Consider the following 18016-nt stretch of genomic DNA (forward strand, 5'->3'; position numbering starts at 1 on the left):
CATAATCTCCCGTGACTGGGTCCCGGAGCGGAGAGCAACAAGAAAGGGGAAAAGAGAGAAAGAAGGTACGGAAGAACCGCGGGCGCGCGAGGGCCGGGACGAGGGCGGGCGCGGGAGGGCGAGAGGGTAAAGACAAGAAAGAAAAACAAAGTTCGCGGAGAGCAGGAAGTGGCTCGCGTAAAAAGAAAAGCCCCGGTAGCTCGTCCGCGGAGCGACCGGAGCGAAGAGAGCGGAGTGGAGTAGTAGGCCAAGTGGCAGGAACTTCCTCGGAGCCGCGCGCGCGCGCGCGCGCGCGATTCTCTTCCGAGAGATCAGGAGAGAGAAAGAGAGAGAGAGAGAGAGAGAGGGGAGATGGAGGGGGAGGTACCTTTTATTTCGTTCGAGGGAGTAACTGTCAGCCGGGTATTTCGCGGAGGCAAAATAAAATATAAAGGGTAAGCGCACCGGTGCAACGTGAGGTATATATGGACCATCACGAGACGATAGTGCGGCAAGAACGGCGGCGAGTGGGACCCCTCGACGTCCCGAACAGTGGCGGATGTTAGCGAGGGCCTGATATACGAAAGATTCGACCGGCAAGGAACCACCTTCCTCGTACATCTTTATCGTTAAATAAAAAGCAACGCGATGTTCGTTTCCCTTTAAATCGCTGTAATCAAAATGAATGTAAAATATGCATGCAATATAATTATGAATGCAATACGAAAAACCTGGAAATTAAATTATTAATTAGAATATTAAATGTTGATGAAAAAGAGCTTGCATTTTCAAATCGCGAATTTTTGTGCTCACACGGATCTATATCTGTTTTTTTTTTTTTTTTTTTTTTTTAATGATAAACGCGGAGAGCTATCGGGCCTGAAATGCGCGCTTCACGCCGCAATTGAGAAATTCGCCACCGATCCTGATCCGTCTCCGTTGCTTCTTTCGCCCTTTCTGCTCCTTTGCATCGGGCGTCTCTCTCGCCGGTCCTTCGCGCCGTTCTCTCTTTCTTTCACGATATCTCCGTCCCTCGTTCCTCTCCGTATCCCACGATGCTCGCAGACGCTTCTGGCAGACGAAACGCGTTTTGTTCTCAACTTCCTCGATCGCGCCTTCCGGACCATCGCACGCGAATTATTCGCGCGAGACTCGCAATGCGGGAGTCGTTGCATTCGATTGCATTTCTGTACACCGTAGCTCTGCAAAGTCTCGGTGTAAAAGAGAGGTGGCTAGTTTTGAGCATTGAACCGCATTAAGATTCATCAATTTCGCGAATCCTTCAATCTTTCGAGCAGTAGTAGCTCCGCAACAAAATAATCTTTTCTCACGATTCCGTTAGTTCTTGAATATTTGGCTAAAAATAATCTCTCAACGTCAAGGTTGAAACTCGATGTCACGAAATTTCAGGTTGACTCCTTTCATCGTTATTCTTCGAAATGGCGATTAGTGCCTGCGGCCGCGTCGCGTGTAGACGGCGATGCACCATAGATGCAATCGGCGGGCGCGCATCGGAATGTTTTTTCTCTCCAAGATCCTTCACTCGTTCTTGTTGAAGAGGAATTTCGTTCACGTGGCCGAAGACCGGCGAGGGAAGAGAGGCTAAGAGAGAAAGGGGGAGAGCCGGCGAGGGGGGCTCCCCGCCTCATCGTCTCGCCGTGGCCCGCGCTCGTAAGAGCCGTCGCGACGGTCGTCGTGCCAAGTTCATGAACCTTGAACCCCGCTTTTGCCCGCCGACTCGTTTCGAGAGATGGCCGCGTGACTGGCGATCCGTCGGTGATTAGGTTTTCGACCGACTAATGCCGTTCTCGAACCAGACTCGCCCGCCGAACGCGCCCGGTGCATGCAGTCCGACAAGCTACACACGCACTGTCGAAATCCGTCCCACCTATATCAAGCGTTTTCGATTGTGCACGTTTTCTCTTATCATTTCGACATTATTCAATTAACATAGACATTAATCCAAAATGGCTTTATGTAAATTAAAAAAAGAAACATATATATTATACTTTTAGATCAAGCAGATTTTACACAACAAGAGGATAAATTCCTCCAGCAAAGTCTCAACGCTCTCGGTCGCGCATTTCATGTAACGTTCGCATACATGACCTGCGTAACGCCGTTTCGCGCGTCCACCTGTACGTCTACCAGATAGTCACGCCTCGCAATGCCGCTCCATCAAACAGCAACGTGACGCGGTGGCCTCGAGAAATACAGGAACGTCTTGAAAACAATGACGTAAGATACGAGGGGAGTTTCATCTCGGGAATTTAACTCGGATGCGCCGCGACGTCCGCCACGTTGCTCATTGTCGGCCGGATCGCGCGGTTGATTTTTCCTCCCGAGCCACTTTTCCTCGTCGTCGGAGGAGCGTCGGGGGGACGCTGTCCCAGTTGCCAAAATTATCCAGCGCGTAGTGCACAGCCGCCCCCCCTTCAGAATTACCAGCCTCCGCAGCCGCTCCTGTGTTTTCGTCGTACGCGACGGGTTCGGCCGCCGCGGTAGACCCCCGACGAGATTGCGAGATTGAGAAACGCTGGTCGTGGGGAACGAGACGGGCCGGCTCTCAAGGCCGCGCCGTGGTCCCACTCCCCCGCCAACCACCAAGTCCGAGTCAAGGGCGTTTCTCCCACCGCTCGGCACATCGGAGTTATGGGCAGCCGGGGAGACCCGGGAGAGGATCTCGTCTCTCTCTCTCTCTCTCTCTCTCGTGCGATTCCCCCCTTGGTGCCCCTCTTCCCCCCCGTCCGGCGTCTTCTCTCTTTATCCCTCACGATTTCGTCCCCCGTCTCACTTTCGCCTCGCGTGGTCCATATAGCGAACGCGTAATTCTCCCTCTCTCTTTTCTCTGTCTCTCTCTCTCTCTCTCTCTCTCTCTCTCTCTCTCTCTCTCTCTCTCTCTTCTCTATCCTTTCTTTCCGCTTCTCTCGCCTCGTCCTCTTCGTCCCGCTCCCGGCTGCCGTCTGTGTTCTCCGTGCGACGTCGTCGATGACGACCAAGTCTCGCTTGGCTTAACTATACGAACTTCGTATTGTCATTGTGCGGAATGCCTCTTACGAACGTCCTCATGATCCACCGCGCGCGTTATCGCCGACGGCTCAAGTTACCGTGATCCCGGTGAAGTCAAATTTCAGCGTCGTCGAAGCGTAAAGACAAACTCTCTCTCTCTTTCTCTCTCTCTCTCTCTGTTCAGATTCAATTGTGTGATAATTGACATAAGATGCGCTTTCTCATAAATTCAATTTATCAGTATTAGACAATAATAATGCGTAATTCAATTTTACTAAAAAAAAAGGCATCAACTTTAAGCCAGTCGAAGGTCCTAATTCAGTTGCGTTTAACTGTAGAGATTCCGCAGCATCGAGCACGATTCTGCAGCGACTGAAAGCTTCCCCAATAGTACTAAATATATTTGCTCCCGAAAGGTTTTTCTAACGGCTACACTTTAAAGAAACGTAAATAACAATTTATAAGTAAAATCTTAAAAGAGTCATCCCGAGCACGATTATTTCCGCGCGCGCAAGGTTTCTGGTACCTCCAAGTTTTCCGCCGTATAAAATCCTACGAGCGCGATCCTTATCGAAATTGAATTAGATCGAAAGTCGGGCCGCGAACTCGGTCTCCAACGAGTCCCGAGACAAATGGAGTGCTCGGCTGCGAACAAAAAATATTATCTATCTCGCCGCGACGTTACGCTCGATCGGAAGGATCCACGGCGCATAATAATTTTCTCGCGTTCCCACCGGGTCCCGGCCCGGCTCAAAACAGTCGGAGTCATACTTCATGATCGCTGATATCGCCGTAAGTCGTCTTCTCCGCCGCCGCGCGGCCGGCTGGATTCTTCCTCTCTTCCCCGGCCAGCATTCTTCATCTCTCCGCCGAGAGTCCCAACGGGTTTTCGGGCATGCATGATGATCCATCATTCTTCGCACCGTTCCGATACCCCGGCTGCCTCCTTGTCCTTCGGCTCGCTCGTCTGCACTCCGCGGCGCAGCGCGCATCAGCCGTGCCACGAACTGCAGCTAACTCGTCGCTTATCCTCGACGATTCGCCGTATAATGATTGGCAATTCGTCGCGAGCCGAGTGTCTTCCCGTAGGCGTATTTGCAAAAACTCTCGATATTCGGCCGACTCGGTTTGGAAGCGCGTGCGAACATTAAATCTGCTACTAGTAAAAATTCTATTTTCTGCCATTTCTTTTTCCTGCGAAATAGAAACTGTATATCAACGGTATTTTGATATATGATTTGCTCTGATGTTATGTTAATAAGTACAATGTGATGCACGAAGAGAAATATTCCAATCAAGGAATCTTAATTCTGCTCTGAGAATATTTTATCATTCCTCTTCAGCGATAGAAGATTTAATGGTTAATAATTATAAAAAGTGAGAGTGTGTATGCATCAATGAATTTGCAAATACTCGACGAAAATGGAAGATAACTTAGAGCTTTTAGACTTGGAGATTCCTAATTTCTAACTTATTCTTTCGGTACAGTGGATAGTTTATAGACTTCCAAACGAGTATACTATTGAAATTTCGATTCGCAAGATAAGTAGATTTAATTTTCTTCCATACGCATTTTACTCCAAAAACAGCACATATTATTCGCTGGAAAATAAATCACGGCGCTACACATACGCTCATACCGTTCGGCCGACGGCAATGAATAAAATATATCAAGGTGTTTTGTAATTTTCGGTGCACTCTCGTTCTTGCATCACACGCTCTGCAACCACCACGAGCATCGCGAATACGCCGGGGCTCCATTCAAGGACACAATATTCAGAAACCGAAAGTGCGATCACGCGAAAATCTAACGTCTCGCCGAACCGGTCTAACCGGATTCGGCGTGTACGCGGCTGGTTAAGATGGGTACGCCGATCGGGTGAGCCGCGTAAACTCGTTCCTCGTCATTTTTGGCAATAACCGCATTAACTTGTATCCCGGCCGCGGGATGCAAGTGTGAATCGAATTGGCCATCGCCGTGATTCGCGCCGTCAGAGCGGTGTCAGAGGTCGTCGTCTCCGTGTCTCGCTTTGCGAGGACGAGCGGTTAGAACGGTAGTCCAGATAACAGAGTCGATATCGTCTTTATGATCGTGTGTACGTAAAGCTACCAACTGTTGACAGTTTCTTAACATTTTATGAGATAGAATGTTATGTAAATATTAAAATAATATGATATTGCTTTAAAAATGTATCGCGCAAACCTTGATATTTGTAATTATTCGTAATTATTCAGCGCGTACGATTCTCGCGAGATCAATCGGCGCGTGATTTTTCTTGACAATTCAAAATTGCTCGATTGTTTGTCATAATGCAAAGTTGAACGTAACTACGGCGCTTTTCACTCCGCCTTTCCTTTGACAGCCCGAGCTCTCTCGGCTATCTCAATTTGATCTTTTTACAGTCTTCGTATGGGCGGGATTCACTTGTGCCGCGGGTCTGTGGTCGTGAAGTTGGAAAGTCAAGTGCAGTCGGGCAGCTTCTACGTAGACGACAGAGTTTCTCAAACACAGCGCGCGCGGCTTTCTCTCTCTCTCTGTATTTCTCTGTCTTCCTCTCCCTCCCTCTCTTCGTTCCTCTCCCGGCTCGTGTGTTTATAGGCCGCTCAAACTTTTGCATCGATCGCGTATTATAGCTTAACAGTTCTCCAGACTTCAAGTACGCTTCAGATGATCACCTCTCGCTTCCCTTCGAGTAACTACTTAAACGCTCCGTTTTTGCTACCGTGCAAGAAGAGTAATGCTAAAAGTCACCGGCAAAAGTGACGACGTTATTTCCCGCACCGGCGGACAAGACAAATGCTTTTACATATATCGCATCCCGCTCTCTTCCTCCTATTCTCGCGGATACACGCGGCAATCTTTCCATCTTCCGGGAATAATGGACGGAACACTGTCGTGTTTGCATGTTTAACAAATGAAACTAGATATTCCGGGAGCAAATTATCCTTTTTTGATAGGATATTAGCATGCACCCTAATATCAGAAAAGTAACAATAAAATTGAATTGTTTCAATTAAAAATATACAGACCCACAAAATTAAATTTTGGAAGCAATATTGCTGAATTTAATAAAACCGATCGTCTCTTCTATTTCTGCTGGTCAGACGTTTCTATCTATTGTCGATAAAGCGAGAACCACTGGCAAATCGTGTTCGCATGAACGAGAGCAAGTGGCTTCTGTGCCACCCACACAGATGGGCAAGATTTTAACGTACGATTTCTACGGGATCTGATGAAGTCGAACGGATAAGTACGCGCGTTCGCGAGCGCGCATACAGACGTCGGCTTGTCATAAGCGCACTTTGTAAAATGCGTTGCAAATAATCCAAATCAAGGCTGCCGCGGACAAGCCGCGTTCTGACAAGCAGCCGTGATCTGACGTGTCCGTGCAAAACTGGTTGCAACCGCGCCAGAGACGGACTGTTTCCGACGTTCGGTCGGTCGGTCGGTCGGTTGGTTGGTTGGTTGGTTAGTTTCGCAAATTTACGGTCACGACTTGAAATTTATTCTCCGCGCGTCGTAGACTCGATAAAGCTGATCCCGAAGTTGCGGTTGAAATTTCACGACGCCAAAGTGCGGCTCTTCAGAAAGTAAAAATCCAAAGAGTTTCGGTAATTTTTGTCGTTCAATTTGAAATACTTTGTTACGCTTATAAAATGTTTATCGAAATGTTCATACAGAATGTCCCAGAAATTGTGGATGTTCTTTTAATTATAGCTTGTTGTGTTCGCGTAAACCAAACTTCTGAGAGAAGTTGTAATCAACGATAGCAAATTATTTTTGTCTTAAGATTGTTTGTCGCACAATTATTCGCAAATTGTTTCATGCGGGAGGTGCTTTTGAAGCGCGATGTATGTGTCGATCATTAATTCAACCATGAAAACAACAGAAAAGCGAAAGTTACAAGAACTCAGACTGTCGAAAAAAACTGAAGAATTTAAAGCACAAGAAGCGAGCGGAGAGAAACAACATAACTGCCGGCTGAAACAAAGCAATAATTATATAGCCGCGCTATTTACCGAGACATTATGTTTTTCATTGCGCTGCTTTCTAATTGACAGCGAAATGCCGACGAAAACGAAAGTGCGCTTAAGTTATGCAAGTTTGAAATTAAGCCAACGGCGCTTTTACTTTACATTAACGTCGAAATTCTTTGATCAGCAGAAGAGCCTTTTAGCCTTCACTAGCGTTTTCTATTTGTCAAAAAAAAAAAAAAATATGTTATTATTATACAAAATTCCCTCTTGGACTAATATTAAATTTTATAGTAAAATAAAAATTACACTATTTAATTCTCGAGAATTCATTACGAGCAAAATGATATCTCGGTAAACAGGACGACGAGTGGAACGTAACGGAAAATTAATGAGGGTTCTGTTTTTTTGAAGACATGCGCTCCTCTGGTTTTATTTGTAAATTTTATTTGTATAAAAAAGTGAAAATGAAAAACAGAACACGCTCGGGGCACGGACGCGGGACCGTTTCGTGACGAACACACCCGCACTTGTTGATTAATATATATATACACACACACACATATATATATATATATATATATATATGTGTATAGATAGATATATATATATATATATATATATATATATTACACGAACCGGTGAATCGCGGACGAGGTGGATGTACACGGTGGAAAACGGGACGATGGAAGTTGGAAGTCGCGTCGGAGAGAAGCGAGCGAAGAAGGAACGCAGAGTGGAAAGAAGAACAAAGGATATATACGATATACATGATGATATATCTTTGGGAACATTATCGGTTCGAACAGAATCGGACCCGCGCCGCCGAGACACTCTCGTCAGTCACAAAATATATGAGACGAAAACTGATTTCCTTCACTCTTCCCGCTCCCTAAATTACTATTAGGAACCTGGTTCCGCCATAACGATGCATCTATTTTGCAGTGCAGCGAAAATTCTGCGCCCAGATCCAGCCGAGTTAACTGTTCGAACCGAAAACACGGCTCGATTTGATGTAATATAATAAAAATAATAATACAAATAACAATAATAATAATAATAATATATATTGCATACTAGATTACAAATAATCCAAAAGTTAAATCAAATAAGTTAAATCGGCTGTTACAAAAAATAATTCAGAACGTGTTATAATTAATATCTATTCTTAAATGATTTACGGTTAATGTTTTACGGTAGATTTATTAAACAATAATCTTTTGACGATTTTGAGTACCTCGATAACACAGATTTATGTCAAGTGCGAGAACTTAACTATATAACTTAAAGACAGAAGCAACGGAAACAAATCAAACAGGAACTCGACGTAATAAAATATATTTCATGCACGCAAAAAAAAGGCATGTAATTTCGCTGCGCACTATTCACAGGTTTCTCTAATGGCTGCTGTTTAATGGCTGATATTTTCACAGAAAACATCGTTGTCTTTAAAGAGCTCCTCTCTCTCTCTCGCCGAAAAGGTAACATCATTCTCAACAATTTATCGTACCGTCAAACATGAATCAAGAGGTATACCAGCGGCAATATAATTAGGGAAGTTGCGCCGCGAATAAATTTGCATGCGAAACGACGAAAAACGAGGTAAGGTCGATCTTGGCGCAGTATTTCGCTGCTCGCGTATATACTTGTAAATAATGGTATATGCATCACCGGCGCTTGGCACCGCGTGATCTCTATTTCTTTTACAATTGCGATCGTGCGAGTTACGTGTGCATGTATGTATATATGTATACATATATAAATCTATATAAATAAGACACGAGCTACGCGTACGTTGAAAACGTCGCCCAAGCGCGACTTCTTTCCCATATCTTTCAGAAATGAATCTTTCCCCCACATTGCACATCATGAGAATTAAAATAAACGTATAAAAATCGAAGAGAATAGAAAATGGAATTTTTAAAACACCGCTCGATCTCGAAGATTAAGAACTCGTATCTTGGCAAAGCGCATTCCCATCAATTCCATTTAATTCGTTTATTTATTTTTTTTGCGGCAAAATAATTTGCATATTACGGAATAAAGCAAATTTCTAGCATTATCCGAACTTGCGTGAACACGCAATGTAACATTCCGCAACTCGTAATTAGACGTACATGGTGCGCGTGTAATGCTGTATGCGCTAAACGGCACTGTTTAATGATATTTGCAAAATTCGCGTGCTTTCCTTCCAACGTTTTCAACGTATCACGGCACGATCCTAAGTATACTTATGCGCATCTGTGAAACGTATTGCACCTGCGTCGGCGTTCGCATCCGAGGGTTTTTTTCCTTTTCTTTTTCTTTTTTAAAGCTAAATTTTGAAAGCGAGATCTCATGCGACGAAGAAACGTAAGCGAACATTCGTTGAACTTCTTTCACGCGCATCGCGGTGTTTTCTCGTCCGTATAAATTAACGTTCTGGAAGATTCGTCTCTCTCATATACAAAAATTCAGTCGATTAAAAGAAACCGCCAGAAAAACTCGCTCTATAAAACTTGATACCTGACCTTCCGTATCGAGCACCATTTTAAAAACGTGTTTTTGTTTCTTTCTGTTTTTCCTTCTATATTCAGTACATTAACACCTTGTCGTATTTCTCAAAATTCTTTCGAAATCGGATACATAAATATCATTTCAAGCTAAATTTAGCTTCGTAAAATTTTTTCTCTATCTACGCTACAAATAAAACTATAATTGAAACAACAACAGCAAATTGCAGCAATAGCAGGCTTACTTAATTCAAATCGTTGATGCAACCAGGCCTTATATTTCATTATAAAATAAAATAAAGCTTTATATAAAATCTAGTAATCTCTGAAATAAAATAAAATTTATTATAAAATATATCTTAAGTCTAATTAAATAATTAAGTTAATTAAAATAGAGAATAGAAGAAAAACTCCGTTGCAGCTCTGATTTGAAGATCAGAATTATTGCACAACTTTATAGAACGAGTTCCTATCGGTTTCTTCAAATTCACTTATTTTTCTGCGGAGTCTCTGAAAACAAAATGAGTACAAATAACTACGTATAGAATGTCGGATGCGCCACCCTGTCGGCGGGGCACGGCCCATCTGTGGGCGCGTGCCCTGAGTCTTACAAGGGAAAAGAGAAAACAATAATTTACATATATATCATTAGGTAATATATATATAAAGCTTAAATCTAAAATCTATGTTGAGCATTCGGTGAACGACGAGGGTGGCGCAGCCTGTCGTAAGCGTGCTGCCTCTTTCTACACGTCTTTGAAAGCACTTTGAAATACATCCAACTATAAAAAAAAAAAAAAAAAAAAATAAGAATAAAAAAGAAACAAGATCGCTGTTCTGTCCATTACGTATACGGATACGCGATCGTGCGTTTACCGCGGGATTCGTCACGAGCTGATATTCAGAAATTTCCATGCATCCCATCTTGTCGCCATGGGCATACAAGAAAATCTAATTGAATCTGTTTTCAAAACAATACCGAAAATATTTTCCAAATCAATTCGTAAATTGTTCGTAGATTGGAAAGCATTTTTGTTTTCGTCAAATTCATGAAAATTTATCGTTAAAAAAATATATCTGTAGAGATGTAAAGTATCTCTCCTCAAAACTGAATAAGCTGAATTGCGCACAATGCAAAACGCAACAAGTGATGAATAAAGAGAGTAAACGCTGGTGTTCGAGGTGATAGACGACAGCCGTTATTGCAAAATAGTAAATCGATCGACGGGTACTGCGACGTTTCTCATCCGTCTTTGTGATCCGAAGGGAGCGAGAGAGCGCCGCATTCGCGGGAGATAATCGCGATATTCAACTCGAGAAAGCCGGCTGACGCGTAATTCCGACGTAGGATCGTATGAAATTAAGCGGATGTTGCTCATCGTTAGCGGTCGTTATCACAGTATATCGCTGATTCTACTGAATACGTGCGCTTTGCTCTCACTCTCTCCCTCTCTCTCTCTCTCTCTCTCTCTCTCTCTCTCTCTTTCTCTCTCTTCAACTCTCTCCGTTTCTCATTCCCTCTCGCCGATCGAAATGGCACCGCGCAACCTTCCGACGTCGTCGTCTAACCACCCGAACCAGTTTTGCTCACAAGCAAGGGCGGGATGGTGATTTTTCGACGCGTGAAACTGATAATATTTAGAGGAACGAAGCAATGAAATATCAAGCACATCTTTAAATCTTGCCTTTTCTCTTCTTCTCCCCTAAAGATTAACAGATATTTCTGTAATTGAATTCTACCGTTTTCTTTCCTCGATAATCGAGTCTGATGTAACATTAGTTTTCGTATGTAAGTCCGCCCCTGCTCGCGCAGCAGCTCACGACGAGTTCCGCGGTCTCGCGCGTATATATATACGGAACTTAAAAGTTAAAAAGTAACGTCCCTGTCATTCGGCCAGAAAACAGCTCTGGACCTTCCTTCTTGCAAAGTACATTTTGCAATATGTATATAAAATATTTATATATATAATATATATAAAAAAGAGATTAAAAAAAACACCAATCCGACATCGCTTCCTTCTTCGTTCGCGACATTCGAATATACGTATTATTATATCACACGGCGGATTTTGTGACTGCGAGATTAGAATATAATAAGCATAAGCACTAATAGTCGATTATCGATAATAATGTATAAAAAAGAAAGAGACTTCTACAATGTCGGATATGAAAACGGAGTGAGAGAAATTGATACAGTCGACAGGATACAGCGTAATAAAAACAGAGGTGATCAAAACTTTATGATGATACTAACTAAAAAATGCACCATATGCAATATCTCTCTTGTAAACTTAATAATATAATATAATAATTATTATGTATATATATATATATATATATATAATAGCAATAATATTAATAATAATAAAATAATAGTAATATAATAATGATAGATATAATGATACAGGGTGTATTGAGTACATCGTAGTAATAATAATAATAATAATAATAATAATAATAATAATAATAATAATAATAATAATAAAAAAGAAAACAAATATCTATTTTTATCTACACATTGTCTACAACAGTTATTATCCCCTTTTTCACACTTCCCATTCTTCGGTTTATACGATTCTCAATCGCAATCAATTCCAAAACTTCGCTTCGGTATATAACGTCTTGACTCATTAGAGAGAAAGATCACGTCGAGAAATGTTTATGCGCGTGTCTCCCTCCTACTTCCTTTCTCTAAACTTGGCGTGTGTGTATATTGTGTAATCGGTTACTTTCGTTATCACGGATTTTCTTAAAGTACAATCGGCCGTGTGCATGTAAGTCCGAACCGAGTCCGAGGTGTTGTCACGTGCTTCTTTTTTCTTTTATTACGGTTTCTCCGCTTTTTCGTTACTCCTTTCAGCATTATCGCATAATTTGCGCGCAATGTTCCCCCGTGTTTTACCAATCGAATTGTACGAGATCTTCGTTAAACGCTTCAGATTTGACATATATTAGACCGAGATGCGCACACAGCGCCGGCCATTAATTTGTAAAAATTGCAGAAAACTGATTAATTTCGAACAAAACTTTTTGTCGAAAAACTGTTTAATTTTCTGCACGTTATAAATTAGTGGTCGGAATTGTAATTTTATATTGCAAATTTAGTAAAGTGCTGCGCACTCGTTAGTTAAATGAAATATTTCAATTTTTTCCGCCTCGTAGACTATAAAATAATTAATTTTGCCAGTAAAATATATGTGCGGTGAAAGATTTTAAAAGAAGCAAAACTTTGATTGTGTCCCGAGAATTAAAGAAAAAATCAAAATACAAAAATGCGTTACAGCTGCGGAATGTTTTGCAAATAAATGGCTTCACTAGAACATATGTTATTTTGAGTGAGGCTAAATTTCTTTGAGCATTGTCAGTGAAAAGAAAAGATATCAATTTCTAATTTTGTTGACAAATTTCTAGTTAATGAATAATGTAACAATTTCTAAGAAAAAAAATGGTGTCAACTACACTCAGCGACAGTTTCAGTTTTTCTCCAGGTGTTCATTTGTTCTTGCGATAATATAAATCACTAGTATATTATTCATAAAAGGTGAAAAACATACTCCGCGGACATCGGCATTTATCCGATCGATAAAAACATTCTGCCTGCGATAGAGAATGATACATATAAATGAGGACAGATGTATTCACAGCAAAAATGAATTACTATCGCCCGAGTTGAGTCTCGGCGTGCATAGTAAACAAACTATTATAGTAGAAAAAAAAAATAAAGAAAACAAAATTATTTTTTTGTCATATTTTAAATCACACTTCCGTAAAAATAAAAGTCAAAGTCTTGGAAGTCCTAGAAAAATATATGCTGAGGTTGAAAAGTTGCAGTCTTTCGATGCTGCGAGCAAACAATGTCACGTAAACGTAATTTTCAATATTACGGAATATTGAGCACCTTTCACAATACGTCGAATACGATAAACGTTAAAGTTGCACGTTTGGTGCGAAACTCAATCATCATTAATTAAAAGGCTCAGAGCGAGAGCAAAGCAGACTATAAATTTGCAAGACTCTCTTTAGACACGATTTCACGTTTAAAGTGGATCTCACAAATTATGTATTTACTTCATTCCTGCTCTGAAACTTTTAATTTTCATTTTAGACTCACGTATTATCGTTCGCTGAGCCCGGCAAGGCTTTAGCGTTTACCATGTCCCCCCGAAATGCTATTGCAGAAAGTCTCTATTAACATAACGAGTATTTCAACATTTTTTTTGGTCTCATGCGGACACATATACGTACGAAGGTATACAGAAATCGATGTTTCGAGTATAAAAGAGCGTTAATGTGTAACGAGCGAGTTTGCTTGCGCTTTTTTCTCTTCGCCGCAAGAACGATAAAAATATCCTAAAAAGGGCACGTGGGTAAATGCGTGAAAATTATTTCCACATCGATAATCATACTCGTAAATATTACGAACGGCCACCGGAAGAGACCCTGCCATTCCCGGCGCCCGATACTTCCCCACTCGCCATCTTTTTTTTCTCATAGTTTCGCGTTTTACGTAATGAATGAAAGAAAGTAAAATAGTAAGAACAACAAAAAAAAAAGAAAAACAACAGCGAACAACCACCACGATTATATCGTCGTCGTCATTTCATTCTCGCGATATATAAGTAGATTTTCTTTCATTATAATAATTTAATGAGTCGTTTATTAACGTGACGCCTCACGACGCGATTCCCTCTTTTCCTTTTTTTCCTTTTCCAGTATTGTATATTAGAGAGTATCGATAATTGCGGTTCCTCAATATAATATAATATACCTTCCTAAAATACGGTCAAATCACTGCCGCGAGCAGCAATTCCGAGGCACTACGAACAGGCCACAGAGAATATGGCCGCACAATTATCATCTTCAGATCTCTGTGTGTGTCTCTAAATGACAAAAGACTAACTGTAGAACACCTAATACGTACGTAATCGTAATTATACTAACGCATCTCGTCGTCTAGAGTTTAGACTCATTATGTAATGTACAATAATTAGAGAGATCACACGTCTTAATATAGAAATTTTAAAAGATTATTCTCTAGAGTATACGTTGAAACGTTTTCCTCCTCCGTCCCCTATCTTTTTCGCTCTTCATTTAAGTATTGCCACGAAGTGTTTTCTTTTCCCTCTTTTTTTCTTTTTCTTCTTTTAAGAGTAATGATGATAATTCTCCGAGATGTGAGCGGACCCCGTACGAGAGCGCGGTCCTTCAAAGTCTTTTCTTTACCTTGAGCTACACTATCGTCTACGCTACTTAAACGCTAACTTCTACGGTGTCTCAGCCTTCTTCCACGTTCCCTCCTCATTTTTTTTTTCGTACTCGCTTACCTAGTATTTTTTTATATCAGCACCAATCTGATTTTAAAACCGATTCAAAATATCGTCATATAGTTAGAATATAATATAACCTGTCGTATAAATATACATTCAAATATTACTATAGTATACAAGAGTCGCAACCCCCCCCCCTCCCCCTCACTTCTTCCAGTTCGCGCTATCGCGGTATATCGTCGTCGTTTCTTGACTCGATTTACCGAAAAGCTATGGCTCAGCACAGTGGGAGGATACGTCGTCCTCGTAAATTCTACCTATAATCTCTCGTATCTTCCTCTTTTCCGCTCATCATATCTTTTTCTTTTTCGCCCCCCCCCACCCCCTCTTTCTTCCCCGAATCTCTATCTTCTTTCTCCTACTCTCTCGTTCAATCACACTTTTTCGCATCTCATTCACACGCAGCCTCATTCGCACGCACTTGCATACATCACCTTTCTCCGTCGTGTTCTCCTCTTCGTTCTCCTTCTTCCTCTTTTGTTTGGAGCGAACGGCTTTACATATTTACAGGCATTCTTCTCGTGGTCGTGTAAGCGCGCCTCCCTTCAGGAAAGCACAACATATCTCTCTCTCCCTTTCTCTCCCGCGAAACTTTTAAAACATAGGCAAGTTAAATATTGTATCACAATCGTTTTAGTCTGGTCGAAATCGAACATCTTCAACCCGTTTGGCGATACGTGGCGTTTTTGTTTTCTTTTTTTTTTTTTCTTTTGAATCGGTGTGAGCGGCGGCGCCCCGGACGGCGCGTGCACCATCCCGCGAGGGGGAGAAGACAGAAGTGAACTCACTTCGAATCCGCCCACACCCCGCGGGGCAAACTCTCGTGCCATTCGCTTGTCCACGAAAGAAACGCGAGAAGGTACGTCGTAATCGATTAATTATAAAAAATACATACGGAGGAATAGACGAGATTCTTCGTTGAGTTTACTTTACCTTGGTCTGGCTAGTGAGAAGCTCGACGGTGAGCGACGGTCGTTTTTCCGAGCTTTTCCCCCTTCACCTTGTCCTTGGTGCGAGATCGACGACTTGGAGAAGCGGATTGCAGCGGGAATCGATATTTGCTGACGGACAGACTATCGCCGATGTATGCCGACAATAATGGACCGTTAATCCCGGGGTTATTCTAATCCGACTCACTACTGAAAGCAATGCGCGATCGCGGAGAAGTAACGAATATTGCATCGCGATCGCGTTATATAGAAGAAAAAAAAAAAAAAAAACGAACCGTATGTCACGAACTTACTACAATCGGATATTTGCATTATCGCGTGTCACCGACTGATACCTGAGCAAATATAATCGCATCGTCGCTCAATAGCGGCAATGCAACGACGAGTGATGATCCTAATTGAAACGTCGTCTTTCCGCGAAGTCATTCAGTAACAGCGTTCCAACACATTTATACGAATGTCACAGAGCGCGAGAGAAAGCTCGGTCGCGTTTTCTTGCTTCGCGAACAACGCGAAAATCCAAGACACATCGAACACGAGTGTCTAAACGATCCCCGAAATTCTTCGGCGTTGTTTTTATCCCTTCGTTCGCATTATAGCTCGCGCTACAATTTCGAAACAGATTAGAAAAGCAGTTATCTTTCGAATAACTTTTTTTTATCCGACAGTCAACTCGAGACGAAGCGATCGGACGACAGGCGTTCTCGCAGTGTCTTTCAGACATTTGCGTGCGACGGTTCGCGCGACGAGAAACCGACGATTCACCGTTCTCACCGTCGAGCTCGGAACTAGCTGGCGACGCGTTCCGAGGCTCTGCTGAGCAGCGATGGAACAAGAAGAGCGAGCGAGTTGTGAAACGACGAAAACAAAGAAGACTCTAGTAAATGCACAATGATAAATGTCACGGGTAATGTTGCTGGATCGGCGGCGGTGGCGGCGGCTGCTGCTGCTGGCCGCATCGCGACGCGGCAGCGGCGGCGGCAGCGGCGATGGCGTTCGACGTGGCGTCGGCCTCCAACGCGGCGGGACCAAAGCAGCGCTGAAACCTCAGCGCGGGGATTCCTGCTTGCTAGTAGGCGGCAGGATGGACGGTTAGTCACTGCGGCGGCAGACCGGTCGGCGGCTTGAACTCGCCGGTTACGGACACGCCGTTCGCCTGTGCGCCGGGAAATTGCGCTGTGGAGACCGGCGGTTGGTGGTTGAAGGCGGGCGCGTAGCATTGCGGGAAGTAAAGCTCCGGCTTGACGACCGTCGGCGTGAGGCCACGCGGCACGGGAACCGGGCCCAGGCCCGCCGGCGTGCCCGGTGGCTTCGAATCGCTGCTCGAATTCCGGCGCACCTTGGCCGCGTGCGGATTCATGTGGTTGTCGATGTGCTTCTTCACTTCGGGCTCGGTGGCGAAGCGCCGCCTGCAATTCGGCATCGGACAGCAGAACGGCCGATCGCCCTGGTGAGTGCGCGTGTGCTGGTCCAGAATCGCCTTCTGACGGAAATCCTTGCCGCACTGCTGGCACTTGTACGGCTTCTCGCCGGTGTGAATGCGCAAGTGCTGATTGAGAATCGTGCGCTGACGGAAGTTACGCCCGCAGTACACGCAACCGTACGGCTTCTCGTTCGTGTGGATTCGCAGATGCTGCGTGAGATGGGATTGCTGCCGGAACCTCTTGCCGCACTCCGGACACGGATACGGCCGCGACTCGATGTGTATGCACCCGTGTTGCAGCAGCGTGGATTTCTGCTTGAACTCCTTCTGGCAGATCGGGCAGCGCACGTACAACGGCATACCGGCCGAACGGCCGTGCTGTATCACGTCGGGTAGACAGCTCTTCGCGCCGCCTTGCTGCTTGATGTACTGCAGAGCGCCGAAGCTGCCCGGGCCGCCCGCGCCGAAGACCGCGTGATTGCCGCCCTTCGGGTCCTTGAAGTACGCAGGATATTGGATGGAATTAGCGTCCGGCGCCGGACTGAACGCGCCCGATTGCGTGTCTGTGTCGCCGAACGTCGACGCTACCTCCTCTTTGCCTTCCTCGGGCGGAAAGGGAACGTCCTGCGGCCAGAGCGTTGGCGTCATACCGTTCTTAAAGATGAGATGCGGACTCACGTCTGTAACAGGAGAATAGCTTACGTTCATCGGCGGTATTCCACGGCGGACGGGTGAGAGGAATGTTAGTAGCCCGGATTACGGATTAACAGAGAGAGAGAGAAAGAGAGAGAAAGAGAGAGAGAGAGATCTAACTACGTGCCAATTGTTAGCGCGAGTCGAACGTTCTTGCGAACGTTTGCT

The 18016-nt window shown here is 43.7% G+C and overlaps 1 protein-coding gene across 2 annotated transcripts in view; it reads right to left on the reverse strand.

The window, feature by feature from the left end:
• Window positions 1-807: 807 nt before the first annotated feature.
• LOC105675818 (zinc finger protein 358) overlaps window positions 808-18016 on the reverse strand; it is a 32411-nt gene continuing 15202 nt past the window's right edge. For both annotated transcript variants that reach the window (XM_012373248.2, XM_067359858.1), the window contains exon 3: window positions 808-17835. In XM_012373248.2, the coding sequence (XP_012228671.2) occupies window positions 16829-17835 (1007 nt within the window). In that variant the 3' untranslated portion in view covers window positions 808-16828. The remainder of the gene's footprint in view (window positions 17836-18016) is intronic.

The sequence above is a fragment of the Linepithema humile genome, chromosome 7, assembly GCF_040581485.1.
Source record: "Linepithema humile isolate Giens D197 chromosome 7, Lhum_UNIL_v1.0, whole genome shotgun sequence".
Taxonomy (NCBI): domain Eukaryota; kingdom Metazoa; phylum Arthropoda; class Insecta; order Hymenoptera; family Formicidae; genus Linepithema; species Linepithema humile.